The 14,144-nt window shown below is 42.2% G+C and overlaps 1 protein-coding gene across 12 annotated transcripts in view; it reads left to right on the top strand.

The window, feature by feature from the left end:
* The window catches only part of DIP2A (disco interacting protein 2 homolog A), a 248,545-nt gene that overhangs the window by 213,932 nt on the left and 20,469 nt on the right, over window positions 1-14,144 (top strand). For 9 of the 12 annotated variants that reach the window (XM_073306935.1, XM_073306938.1, XM_073306937.1 and 6 more), the window contains 4 exons: window positions 3,890-4,020; window positions 7,508-7,676; window positions 9,633-9,803; window positions 12,830-12,859. In XM_073306935.1, the coding sequence (XP_073163036.1) occupies window positions 3,890-4,020; window positions 7,508-7,676; window positions 9,633-9,803; window positions 12,830-12,859 (501 nt within the window). The other 3 variants (XM_073306934.1, XM_073306943.1, XM_073306945.1) reach the window with 2 other exon arrangements.

Here is a 14,144-nt window from a genome sequence, read left to right as displayed (position 1 = left end):
TGATTAAGAAAAAGCAGAAAGCATACAGGGAGTGGAAGAAGGGAGGGATCAGCAAGGAAAGCTACCTTATGGAGGTCAGACCATGTAGGGATAAAGTGAGACAGGCTAAAAGTCAAGTAGAGTTGGACCTTGCAAAGGGAATTAAAACCAATAGTAAAAGGTTCTATAGCCATATAAATAAGAAGAAAACAAAGAAAGAAGAAGTGGGACCGCTAAACACTGAGGATGGAGTGGAGGCTAAGGATAATCTAAGCATGGCCTAATATCTAAGCAAATACTTTGCCTCAGTCTTTAATAAGGCTAATGAGTATCTATGGGATAATGGTAGCATGACAAATGGGAATGAGGATATGGAGGTAGACATTACCATATTTGAGGTAGAAGCGAAACTCAAACAGCTTAATGGGACTAAATCAGGGGGCCCAGATAATCTTCATCCAAGAATATTAAAGGAATTAGCACATGAAATTGCAAGCCCATGAGCAAGAATTTTTAATGAATCTGTAAACTCAGGGGTTGTACCGTATGATTGGAGAATTGCTAACATAGTTCCTATTTTTACAAAAGGGAAAAAAAGTGATCCGGGTAACTACAGGCCTGTCAGTTTGACATCTGTAGTATGCAAGGTCTTGGAAAAAATTTTGAAGGAGAAAGTAGTTAAGGACATTGAGGTCAATGGTAAATGGGACAAAATACAACATGGTTTTACAAAAGGTAGATCGTGCCAAACCAACCTGATCTCCTTCTTTGAGAGAGTAACAGATTTTTTAGACAAAAGAAACACAGTGGATCTAATTTACCTAGATTTCAGTAAGGCGTTTGATACTGTGCCACATGGGGAATTATTAGCTAAATTGGAAAAGATGGGGATCAATATGAAAATTGAAAGGTGGATACGGGTCAACAGGGAGACTACAGCGGGTCCTACTGAAAGGTGAACTGTCAGGCTGGAGGGAGGTTACCAGTGGAGTTCTTCAGGGATCAGTTTTGGGACCAATCTTATTTAATCTTTTTATTACTGACCTCGGCACAAAAAGTGGGAGTGTGCTAATAAAGTTTGCGGATGATACAAAGCTGGGAGGTATTGCCAATTTAGCGAGAGACCGGGATATCATACAGGAAGATTTGGATGACCTTGTAAACTGGAGTAATAGTAATAGGATGAAATTTAATAGTGAGAAGTGTAAGGTCATGCATTTAGGGAGTAATAACAAGAATTTTAGTTATAAGCTGGGGACGCATCAATTAGAAGTAACGGCGGAGGAGAAGGACCTTGGAGTATTGGTTGATCATAGGATGATTATGAGCCGCCAATGTGATATGGCCGTGAAGAAAGCTAATGCGGTCTTGGGATGCATCAGGCGAGGTATTTCCAGTAGAGATAAGGAGGTTTTAGTACCGTTATGCAAGGCACTGGTGAGACCTCACCTGCAATACTGTATGCAGTTCTGGTCTCCCATGTTTAAGAAGGATGAATTCAAACTGGAACAGGTACAGAGAAGGGCTACTCGGATGATCTGAGGAATGGAAAACCTGTCTTATGAAAGGAGACTCAAAGAGCTTGGCTTCTTTAGCCTAACCAAAAGAAGGTTGAGGGGAGATAATATATCAGAGGGATAAATACTGGAGAGGGAGAGGAATTATTTAAGGTCAGTACCAATGTGGACACAAGAACAAATGGATATAAACTGGTCATCGGGAAGTTTAGACTTGAAATTAGATGAAGTTTTCTAACCATCAGAATTTTGGAATAGCCTTCCAAGGGAAGCAGTGGGAGCAAAAGACCTATCTGGCTTTAAGATAAACTCAATAAGTTTATGGAGGAGATAGTATGATGGGTTAACATGATTTTGGCAATTAATTGATCTTTATTCATGGTAAATAGGCCCAATGGCCTGTGATGGGATGTTAGATGGGGTGGGATCTGAGTTACTACAGAGAATTCTTTCCTGGTTATCTGGCTGATGAATCTTGCCCATATGCTCAGGGTTCAGCTGATCGCCATATTTGGGCTCGGGAAGGAATTTTCCTCCAGGGCAGATTGGAAGAGGCCCTAGAGGTTTTTCGCCTTTTTCGCCTGTAGCATGGGGCACAGGTCACTTGCTGGAGGATTCTCTGCTCCTTGAAGTTTTTAAACCACGATTTGAGGACTTCAGTAGCTCAGACATAGGTGAGAGGTTTATCGCAGGAGTGGGTGGGTGAGATTCTGTGGCCTGCGTGGTGCAGGAGGTCAGACTAGATGATCATAATGGTCCCTTCTGACCTTAATATCTATGACTCTTTTTAGAAATATTCAGTTAATGACGGTTATAGCTGGGGAATTGGTGAGACTTAAGAGAAGAGGAGAAGGCCTGGTCTACATTGCAAAGTTACGTTGTTGTCAACTGTCTTGCGTCAGTCTAGTCGTGCATGTGTCCACACTTAACTTTGTCTTGCACTGATGTAAGAGCTCTTTTACACCAACATAGAGACACCACTTCCCTGAGCAATATTGAGCCATGGTTGATGTACTGAGGTCAACACAGCACAAGCATGGACACTTGTTACCAAGTCAACCCTCATAATCCTCTAGCAGCTGTCCCACAGTGCCCCACTCTGGTCACCATTGTGAACTCCACTGCCTGGGGTCACATAGACCAGAAGCCCCCCATTGCCACCACCCACCATTTAAAGCGTTGTGAATTTTTGAAATTCCTTTTCCTGATTGCCTGACTTGGTGAGCACACTGAGCAGCTCTCTTTTAAGTGCAACTGCCCAGCTGACCTTGCTGGCACCACACTCCTGGATCTCTGATACTGGATCCTGGATCCTGATACTGGATCCTGATACTGGATCTCCTGGACCAGTGGGGAGAAGAGACTGTGCATGAAAGCTAAGGAGCTGCAGCAAGCACACCAAAAGTCCAAGGAGGCCAAGAATCGGTGCTGAGCCGCAGACCTGACATTTCTACAAAGAGGCGCATGCCATACTCAGTGGAGACCTCCCACCCATACACACCACAGTGGATACCTCCAAAAGCCCAAGTCACAGGTCCCTGCCATGAACAGCAAGGAGGAAGAGGTGGACAAGGAGGAAGAAGATGGGGGGACAGGCAGTTGGGGGTCCAGCTGCATAGTGAGCCAGGACCTGTTTTTTTTAGTCCAGCCAGTTGAGCACAGACAAGCCCAACACAGGAGAAGGAACCTCAGGTAAGTGTATAGATACATTTTCCATTGCAGGGATGGCACCCTGTGATAGGGTGCTAATCTACCCATGGTGCTCTGCACTGCACATCGAAACAAGCACTCCTGCTGAGCACGTACACCGCCAACACAAGGAGCCAGGTGCGCACGCGAACAAGTGATGTACTGACTGCAATGGCTCTATGCCGACGTAACTTGCATCGACATAAGTTTGTAGCATAGACATGGTCAGAGAAGGGATAGCCCTGAAGTTAAGGGGCTTGACTGGGAGTAAAGAATCCTGTTCTCAACCACCACAGAAATGCTGTTCAACTACAGGCAAATCACTTAAAGATGACCCTCAAAATATCTTAGGAAACACAGGGCTTGTACCTTTCTGTTCCTGTAGGATGCATACAGAGGGCTTATGGGGCCGGGGGGTTAAAAAAATTTCTCTGTTTTGTACTTTAGACTTTTCAGGAATGTCAACTCTGGTCTTCCCTGGGCTTGCTGGAGGACGCCCTGGATATCTGAAGATGTACATTACTGACACGTGCACCTTTCCTGAAGGGGTTACATGATGCTGAACATGGCTTCCCTTATTCACACTGACTGCAAAATCCTGGCCAGCATCATGGCCTCTACCCCCAGTCTTCCCAAGTGTGTTGAAACATGTAAAAATGTCCTAAAGTCCATGAGCCTTTCATGAGCCTGTTTTCCTTCTCCAGATGTCACATGCAGCTACAAGTGCCTTGTGTCGCTCTGTCAAGCTACAGTGTGAACTCTACCCTTCACGACAGATCGCCATCTGCCTTGACCCTTACTGTGGCCTCGGGTTTGCACTATGGTGCCTCTGCAGGTACAGTATTTAAACCTTATACTTACCTGGGGCTTCCTGGCTTTTCTGTTTTCTGTCTGCCTGCTCTGTTTGCAGTCACTATTATGGTACTTTTTACGTCTGGTTATCTGGCAACTTTCTGAGACCCAAAATCATTTGTTTTGTAGGCGAGAAGAAATGTTGTTGTTTGTAAATACGGGTTACTTGGATTTCAAGTACGAGAGAGAGGATTTCAGTATTGGTTTCATCTAGATCAGTGGTCCTCAACCTGTTTATCGTATGCAACCCACAATGTGTTACCTGGGCCTCAGGTTGAGACCCACATTGCCCCTCCCCACAGACCCCTATGCCCAGCACCTCCCGTTCAGAGACCCCTCCACAGAGTGGGACCAGGAGTGGGGCCCTGGGCAGGTGGCCAGGTGGCAGGGACCCTGGACCTGGCCATGCAGCAGGGCAGCCCGGCCCTCATGGGGAAGCCCCTGGATCCTCTGAAAGGGCTGGCTGGCCGCCCTGACCCCGCTGTGCCAGGCAGCCGGGAACCCAGACCCCTTGTGGCCCAGCGGCCTTTAGCACACAGCTAGGCTGCAGCTGTGTGCTAATTGTGCCGCATGGGGCCTTTGGGTTGAAAACAGCTGATCTAGATCAAATAAACCTCTCCAAAAGTCTCTTGGAGGCAGGGGCCCTAACTTGATACATGTACATAAAGCACCCAACACCAGATTGGCATTATACAGTAATAAATAACAATGTAATTAGAAGCAAGCAATTTAACATGTCCTAAAATGCAAGGGGAAGTGTTTGGCTCAGATAGTAAAATCACTAAAATTCAACACATCCAGTACTGTTGTACAATTGTTCGTGTCTCGTTACCTAATTCATTTTAAATTGAGTTAAGCTAATTACTTTGTTTTTGGTTGGGTATGATCCGCCCTCTGCTGTGGAATGCTTTCACTTTTTAGATAGTTAATGAATCAATACATAAATGGAATACAAGAGGTTTAATTAAACAAAGATTGAAAATCGAGACCATTGCAATAAGTCAGGTACCCTGCGTTTTAGATGGTGCGGAAACAGTGGGGGAAGGAGAATAAATTTAATTTAGATCTTGAGAACATCTTATAGTTTCAGCAAGGGCGGGGAAAAAAGCATTGTTTCAAAATACAGTTAAATAAAATCAGACAGTCTGTGTTCTTTACTGGTGTGCGTTTTTTAAAGAAAGGGGACTTGCGTATCGGAGGTGCTTTCTCACGTTACGTAAGCCCTGCCGGACTGCATGCAAAGCTAGGTTGCTCTTTCTGAATGCAGCATTATTGTTTTTTTTAATCTATTTGGAGTACAGAATTGATCCAGAAACAGAATACAGAAGGGCTATTTAAAAAACCCAAACCTCTTTGTAGTACTGGCCATTGACAAGCCAAAAGTTTTTGAAGGGGCGAGCCTGGCAGGGAACATGGTCACCCACTGAATGCACACTTGGGAAGCTGGAACACTCTGAACAATACTCTTCTGAGCCTGTTTTTCAGTGTGCCACTGAAAGGGTTGTTCCTTTATTCCCTTGACACTAATTGATTTAAGACCGTATTTACCAGTGTAGCATCACACAGACATACATCTGTCATTTCAAAATTAACAAACTATATTAAAAAAATAAAGTTGGAACTAATTCAAACTCTCTCTTGCTTTCCATTCCTATCTGCTAACTGTTAACCAGATTCTAAATTAAAATCTTTGATATGAACATAGACTCTGTTCATTAGAAGCTGAGAGATCCAGGGCACCTGCTGGGGAGAACACAATAAAACTTTCATTGACATTGAAAGGTAAATGGATCTACGGTCAACCAAAGATCCAGTTGACCTATTAGGAACCACTTAGTGCATTTTCTGGAAGACTGATTCTCTAACAACATTATACATTTATCTAACAAATATGTGAAAGGCAGTTGAATTTATGAGGAATAGTAACTACTGTGGGAACAGTAGTACTAAAATCTTCTGTGGGTAGCTAGTGACAAAACCCTTTTTGTAATAGGCCAGCATTCGTATTTTATAACGAATAAGATAGAAGATAAAAGAAAGATAAAGATATTTGACTTTTCTGTCAAGGGAAAATCAGAGGGTATCTAGTAAGAGTGGGGTTAAATGTACATGCATGATGGGTAGAAATAAGGCTGGTCGTAAAATCTTGATGAGTTCTTCAACCTCTCTGTTGTCTCACATTCTGGATCCATCATGTGCTGTAATTATTTGTTAAATTATCAATAGAGAATTTTTTTGTTAATTGCAAGTTTTATTTTTTTAACATGCTGTCTAGTGAAATGTTTAAACTGGCATTGCTTCCCTCGTTAGTTTTTCAGCATCATGAAAATAAGTTCAAGTCCTCCTCAAAAGGACTCCTCCTTATTGTTGTCTCATTCTGAAATACATTTAGCAAGCAGTGTTTACTGGCTACCTTTCTTTTTTCAGTGAAGTTTGGAGTATTTCTTTATCGCCTACCTTTTGTCCTACAATCAGAAAAATTATCTTGTGTATAACACTTTAATTTTTCTCATGTAGCTTGTGTGTATATATAAAACCTTCCACTGAAGGCAAATTTAGCATGCTGGATTCTGTTTTTGTCTTACACTGATATTAACAGTGAGGAAAGTGGCCAGTTCCCCGATGGATGTAACCTGGGAATAGACTCATTTCCGAGACTTTGAGACCTCTAGGGGGTGGGTGGCTTATTCTCACAGGTGGAGAGGCTGGGTTGAGTCCCCTCCTGCCCCGTATTCCTGCTTCATGCACTGCCCACTGGCTCCTCTGGGAGAACAGCCTCCGCCAACTGCTACATCTCTCCTCTTCCTCTGCTCAGAAAGCAGTGTGGGAGGTGGTTTATGCCTCCAACAGAGACTAGTGAGGTGGAGCCCACAGCAGATCTCTGGCTGAGGAGGAGGTGGGATGTGGACCACAGCAGAGCATTGAGGCTGAGGCTGACCACCCAGCTGTGGGGTGACTCTTTGGATGGCTTTAACTTGGAGGTTCTATGGGAGGCCTGGGAAGGTAGTGGAGGGCTCCATTTGAAAATGGGTGAGGGACAATATGGGATCATGAGTTTGAGGGGTCCAGGAGCAGACGAAGTGCACAAGGTGAGAGTCTACTTGTCCTCAGCCCTTTGGTATGATTTACTGAGGGTGCGTATACGCTCCCTGAAATTTAATCCCTCTTTACACTTTGAATCACTTTATTTGGCTTTTGTAAATTAAAATCAAACTTCATTATATTGGAGGGCAGACTTCCCTTAGCTCTGACCCAAGCTGTCGCTCTGCAAACCCCAGTGGGATGCCTGGATGCTTGCTTTGTATGGAGGGCTGACTGAGTTTTAAGCAGGCGCTCTGGGTACTTAGCTCTGCTATTGGTCTGCTTTATCTCGGTCTTTCCATGCCTCCTCACTTTTGGCATGATGCCTGTTCAGCATAGTTGAAGTGTACTTTATCGGTGTGTTTCTCTCTCTTTTGGGTGGCGGATAGTGTATACTCAGGACATCAGTCTATTTTGGTCCCTCCTCTTGAACTGGAGAGCAATGTGTCTTTGTGGTTGTCTGCTGTCAGTCAGTACAAAGTGCGGGTCACCTTCTGTTCTTACTCGGTCATGGAGATGTGCACCAAAGGCCTGGGAACACAGACAGATGTTCTTCGGGTAAGTGGACATTGTTTCTGCATATACTAATGTACTAATGTAATGTAATGTAATCTCTCATTAATGCTTTTAGTTTGTTGTAGGTCATCAGCTGAAAAATGAGCTCCTTCACGGAATCTCTGAAAGCCCTTGATTATGGTTTGCTTCTTGGCAAATGCTATAGTTGAAATTGCAGGAAGTTGTCACTTGCTCACAAATTTCAGAAAAAAAAAATCACATTTTGGATTTGGTGTTTCCATGCTTGATCTCAAGTAACACGGTATTTGTATTTTTGAAATTTTGAGGAAAATACTCTGCAGGTTCAGTGAACTCGTTCTTTCTGAAAAATGAAAGCCAAAAATAAAACAGAATCCTGCCACCCATTTGTCAGTCCCTTCTTTTCCTATGTCAGAATTCTCCACACCAAAAGTTCTGAACCATTAAGTTGTCCATTAGCTGTTGCCACACAGACACAAAGACCAGAATGGACATAATAAATTGTACTCTGACCCAGAACATAGCTCTAAATTTTGGCAATTGGCAAGAACAAAAGCTTACCAGTTGAAACCTGCAACTTCCTATCAGTTACAAGTAACATAGGTTTTTGGTGCGATACCACTTTTGTGAAGGTCTGTGTATATCCCACACAGACTGATAACATTTTATATTTTGTCTGGTTTACAGATCTCTTCCCTTTAGATTCATTGGGCAGCAGTTTCAGCATCCAGTGAGCATATAGAAAGGATGGCAGCTTGTGCAGCTTGGAGTGAGCTGGTTCATTAAGGGCTTATTGTTTTTTAAAAACTCCCATCCTGTTCCCACTTCTGAGGCACCTGTGCCATGGAGTAACACTGTACTCACCCTCAGCTGACAAAGCCTCTTTTTGAGCGACCTGAGCTCAGGGATCTCAATTTTCAAATATGGAAGTGGGTAACAGTGAGCTGAGCTAAGCTAGCATATGACAAATCAGGCAGCAGAGCCCTACAGGCGTGTTATACCTCCCAAATTCCAAGGTGCTGTCAGAATTTCACCTTAGTCGATCATCACAATCCTAAAAGTTCTTTTCCTTAAGCTAAATGTACAAAAGCATCCGTTTGGGTGGACACACAAGCCCTTGAAAATCAATCCAAATTTTTGTTGCAGTTTACACCAACACATCAATTTGAGCAGTATCCCAAATAAATCACCCACTGCATTTCTGATGGTTACCTGTTAGCAGAACTCATCTTAATGCACTGGGTAACCATTTATCGTTGCATATTTTTTGCTTGGCAAGATCTTTCTGGAGGTTTTTAGTATACAATAAAAAATCCATTATTTTGTACTTTTAAGGGAAGAATAAATAAGCTATCTCTCAATCTTTTTCTCTAAAGGTGGTAATTATACTGTAGTTCTATGTTCATCTACAGCACCCTTTTTCCCTTCTATGTTTGAGGGGAAGATTTCTGTTCTGAGACCCATAATTTGATTGAAAAGGAACTCGGGTCTATTTCAGTGGCAGAAGAGCTCACACTGAAGCAGTGATTTTACTACTCAGAATTGTAGTTGGGGACTTTTCCTAAGCTGGAAACATGCAGAAGCAAAGACCCAGAAGTGGGTACCTATTATAGTTGCTATCTTCAGAGGTTACTATCTTCGTTCATTCTTACTGCTAATGCCAAAAAAATCATTACCATTAACCTGGCTGACAAGTAGTAGACTTCCCTTTGCCTGGTAGTCTTCGTTTTTAAAGGGATCACAACGAAAGGGGAGAGGTTATTGATTAGATATTATATTTTTAAGCATAAGTATATATTAATAGTATGTACTACATTTCCGAGGTCCCTTCTCCAGTATACACAATCTTTCCTGACATTTCTAAAGTCAGTCTATCCCTTAATCCAACTGCAGAAGTAGGAGTCTCCTGAAATTGCTAATTTCTGTGTCATGAGGTATTGTGTTTTCTCCCTGTCTTCTTTCAAACACCCTCTCCAACAGATGAAGGGAGTTAACCTGTCCTGTGTACGAACATGTATGGTGGTGGCAGAAGAGAGACCAAGGATTGCACTAACACAGTCCTTCTCTAAATTATTCAAAGACCTGGGCCTCTCTGCACGTTCAGTGAGCACCACATTTGGCTGCAGGGTCAACGTAGCGATTTGCTTGCAGGTGAGATTGGATTATATTCCTTCCCTTCAGCTGATGCATATCAGAGAACTTGATTAGAAAAATTAAATACAACTGTGTCTAGAATATATTTTTTCTATTAAATTTTATCAGTGGTTTGTTCTAAACCACACACTCCCTGTGTGCCTTCCTCCTACTAAATCACTGAAATAAATTCTGAAGGTTTTTTCTTTTTTCTTTTTTTTGCATGGCTGGAATGGGGGATTTTGAGTATGTCAGTCTTGCCCTTCTGCAGTGGTGGATGGCCAACTGAGTTAGCTTTTAATCAGTGCAAAAAGATGTATTATGACATTGTCCGCTATGAACGAACGGTACTAAGATAAATATGTATGTTGCTATGGCTGTGCATCATAAATATTCCAAGCAATATCATTCTAGCTCTGTGGGAGTATGATTTAAACTTTGCATTTTGATACTGGCTTATGTATATATGGAGCAAATTGGAGAGTTCTTCAGATAAGAAATTGCATGTTAAAGAGACTGTCATGTTGACAAGCTCTACAATTTTCTTTGCATGCCATCTGGCTTACGGTATGTTTTTCAGGGCAAAGTATTAGTGTGGCACATTCAAAGACAACAGACTTTTTCCAGGAAAAAGGATAATCAGAGACACAATGGATAGGCCTTTAAAATGCACAGCCCAGCATTCCTAGAGTCGGGAGGATTGCATTGAGTGGTGTCTTGTTTTGGTGGTTTGGTACTTCAGTCACAGCTACCCTTTTTTTTGGCTAACTGAACTGGACTTAAATCTAGTTCTGTTCAACCACAGAGATATGGTGCTCCCTCTTCCCGAAAAGGGCAGTACATGTTCTTACAGAGCATCATGTGGCTATGAAGGGTTATAGTCTAGTAAAGTGGCAGATACCCCTATATGAATATAAAACATTAATTCTGTTTTGATAAAAGAAAGTTTCAATGAATCTGTCAGGTGTTAAGCCCCCTTCCTCCAAAGATGTATGCCCATACTTAACTTTACGTACGTGGGAATTCCCACTGAAGTCAGTGGGACTAATCACATGCATAATGTTAAGCACGTGTATAACTGTTTTCAGGTTTGGGGCCTGAAGTTGTAAATTCTTTGCAATCAGCCAGTGAATGTGCATTGGAAGCGTTTCGGTACAGGTTCTTACTACACCTTCCTAAAATGTCAGCTACAGGCTGTGTTATATCCTTTTGGGCATCTTTGCATGTTATTACTCTAGATGCTCCCACGAGAAGAGAGAAATAATCCTTAGCAAAAATTGTATGAATCTTAACCCTAAAAGAATACCTTTCTTTAACTCGTTCAGAAGGGAAAGGTTTTTTAAAAAATGGTTTGACGCATATTTGTAGTCTGTTGATTTTTATAGCTGACAGCTTTTCAAACTCCTCTTTTCTCCTTCTCTCCATATTGCATCTCTAACCTTATGTGCAGAGTCTCTTGTAATTCATCCTTGCAAATAGATGTTATAACCCCAATGAATTCAGAAGTGCAAGTTGGTGTTCTACACTTTGCATCCTGTATAAATACGTTTTCTCGGATAGGAGCTAGACAGGTGACAACCTGCAGAAGAAATGATTTATCAATATAGTAACAGCAGTACCACATAAGGAGAGCACCTAGTAATATTGCGGCATTTGAAGTTCTTGTGTTAAATCCCTCCAAGTTAACTGACAAGACTCCAGATCTTGGATTGTGTGCCAGTAGCATTTCCTCTTAGCAGACTTCAGCTTCAGAATGGGCCATGCATGATATCACTTATTCTACGACTGAGAACCTCAAACCTTTTCAATATGCTGTGCCCGGTATAATTGCACTTTAAAAGAGCTACAGTATCTTTTTTTTGCACATATGAAGGGAGATTAATTAAAAGACCTAAATACAAAGGTAAAATAGGTGTAAATAAAGTAATTTAATGAACTTATTACATGGGAGAGCAAATAGATAAGTTACCCACACATATAGACACAAACGTGTGTTGTGTCTGTTTGAAAATCCCAGAGTAAGACTCGAGAGATACATAAAATCAAGAGTGGAGTGCGTAGAAATGTGATTGCGTAGAAGGGTTTTAAGTGCCTAAATAAGGATTTAGGAGCCCAACTTTAGACACCTTTTTTTTTAAAGTCTTGGGCAACATCTGTAATGACAAAGTAAGAATGGGAAAGGTTAATCTGGGCCCACTGAGATTTTCCCCTACAACTGAAAGTGAAGGCACAGCAGATATTCGCAAGCAAAATAGAGGAGGGAAGAGCCTCTGGAAATCCGTACCCCTCACAGAGCCATCCTTTAGAGAGCCTGTACGAAGAGATCTGCTTGCTGAATTCATAAGTAGTGGGAGACAAAAGATTGTCTGATCCATGTTTTTTTCAATGGAAGTGTCTATTTTATGGACATGGACTAACCCCTAAGCACCTATAGGACTCCACAAATGTAAACAATTCCTATTTCTAAACTCTTCTAAGAAACCTTTCTAGAAGTGCAGTATGGACAGTGAAAAGTTCACCCAACATGCACTTCCTGACCACTGACCACTAGTATTGAAAAGATTTTTTTAAGTTGTTCCTCCCCCCACCCCCCAAAACACCACAACCCAAAACATTTTCATTCTGCAATGTTCTATTTAAGTGCATATCAATGCTATCCAAGCCAAGTATATTTGGTACAGTTTAGTATGGAAATAATACATAACATCTTCCTATCTTAACAGACTGATTTAAAGGTTCCGTTTGAAGCCATAAATAACATTAAGTACTTTTAAATAAGGTATAGCAGTAAGCATGCAGGTTCAGTGCTTTGTGAGATTTGTGCATGTTTCCCAGTTAATGATTTAAAGAAAATCCATGTCAGTCCTTTCAAAAAATCTGAAATGGAAATTCCTTTTTTTTTGTTCTAAGATACAATGACATTTTGTTCCCGTTCTATTGTGTGTATCTCATGTCTCCTGTGCCTCTTTGTTTGTGTTTTTTCTTTTCTCTGTTTCTCACACTTCGCTGGCCTCTGTCACTTCTGTTTGTGGTCCCTCTGTCAGCCAAACAGGCTGCGCAAGCTGGCTGAACAGGTACAGTGATGCATGTGTGTGCTTGTCACGCCCTAAAGTCCTCCTTTCTCACTGCACACGCTGTACATGTACCCGGTTAAGGGAGTTCACTTGAAACTAGTCAAATGAGTTTTTCATTTTAAAGAAATTGTATTTTGCTCACAGAGGTCACTTCTAGCTGAAGTACAAGAATTCCTGTTTGTTAAGCAAGCAGAGGTCACTGTATAGAGCACAGGTGTTTAGAGGAAGTGTTTAATGGTTCATTCCCAGAGATGGAGTTCACATTCTTAACCCAGCTACAGAGCAGCATTGTACTTACAGAAAACAACACACAAGATTTTTTATCAACCTTGTTACAGAGCACTAAGGCACATTATTCTAAGGAAGCTGCTGGTTACCGTTCCAGCCCTGGAATCTTGAGCGGATTACAAACTGTTGTCTTCTTATGGATCCTGGTCCGTACTAGGGTGGGTCTACACTGCAGCTGGGAGGTCTGATTCCCAGCCAGGGTAGATAGACTCATGCCAGCTCTGCTTGAGCAAGCATGCCAAAAATAGCAGCGTGGACATTGTGACATGGGCCGTGGCTTGGGCTGGCTGCCTGAGTCCACGCCCACCAGCTGTACGACCATGTCCACAGCAGAGCTAGCGTAAGTGTGTCTACCCAGGTTGGAAATCTCACCTCCCAGCTGCAGTGTAAACAGACCCCTAATGCCATGCTGTGTTTCCCTGTGTGGGGTGAAGGGGAGGGATACAGCTGGGGAGTTGTCTAATTTTCAGTTTGTTGGAGCATAAACTTATAAACTGCTCCAAGTTTAAGCACTATTGGAATTAAATGGTGCCTTGTGTGGTTCATCCACTGAGACTCAGGTTCACTGTTAGGTCTAGAAACCACTTATCAGAATTGCTCACAAGGTGGCACTTTCTAACTCCAGCAAAGAATAACCTCTCTCCCCGAGCACTCAGCTCCTGAAAGTTTACAAAGAAAAGATGTTATAGCCTGACGGGTTGTACATATTGATTACCAAAGAGTTTTGTTCTTTGTAGGATCATATCATTGGATATAGAAGTGGAGTATCGGGAACAGGGTTATGCCTGCATAGTACGTGATCCTGTTTTAGAGGAGTGCATTAGTACCACAATAAAATTTGGTGCCTTGAAAAGTTTCCGTGCATACGTGAGCTGCTTCTGTGTTTACTTGTCAGTTGTACGAAAAACCAAAGCTGCATGGTGGGACTTGGCGGTAGGAAGAGCTCTTTACTGTACTCACAGTATAACAGAGACAACACTATGTGTCAGTGAAAGAC

The sequence above is a fragment of the Lepidochelys kempii genome, chromosome 11 (assembly GCF_965140265.1).
Source record: "Lepidochelys kempii isolate rLepKem1 chromosome 11, rLepKem1.hap2, whole genome shotgun sequence".
Taxonomy (NCBI): Eukaryota; Metazoa; Chordata; order Testudines; family Cheloniidae; genus Lepidochelys; species Lepidochelys kempii.
The sequence above is the reverse complement of the archived record's forward strand: the minus strand, read 5'-3'. Positions and strand labels throughout refer to the sequence as shown.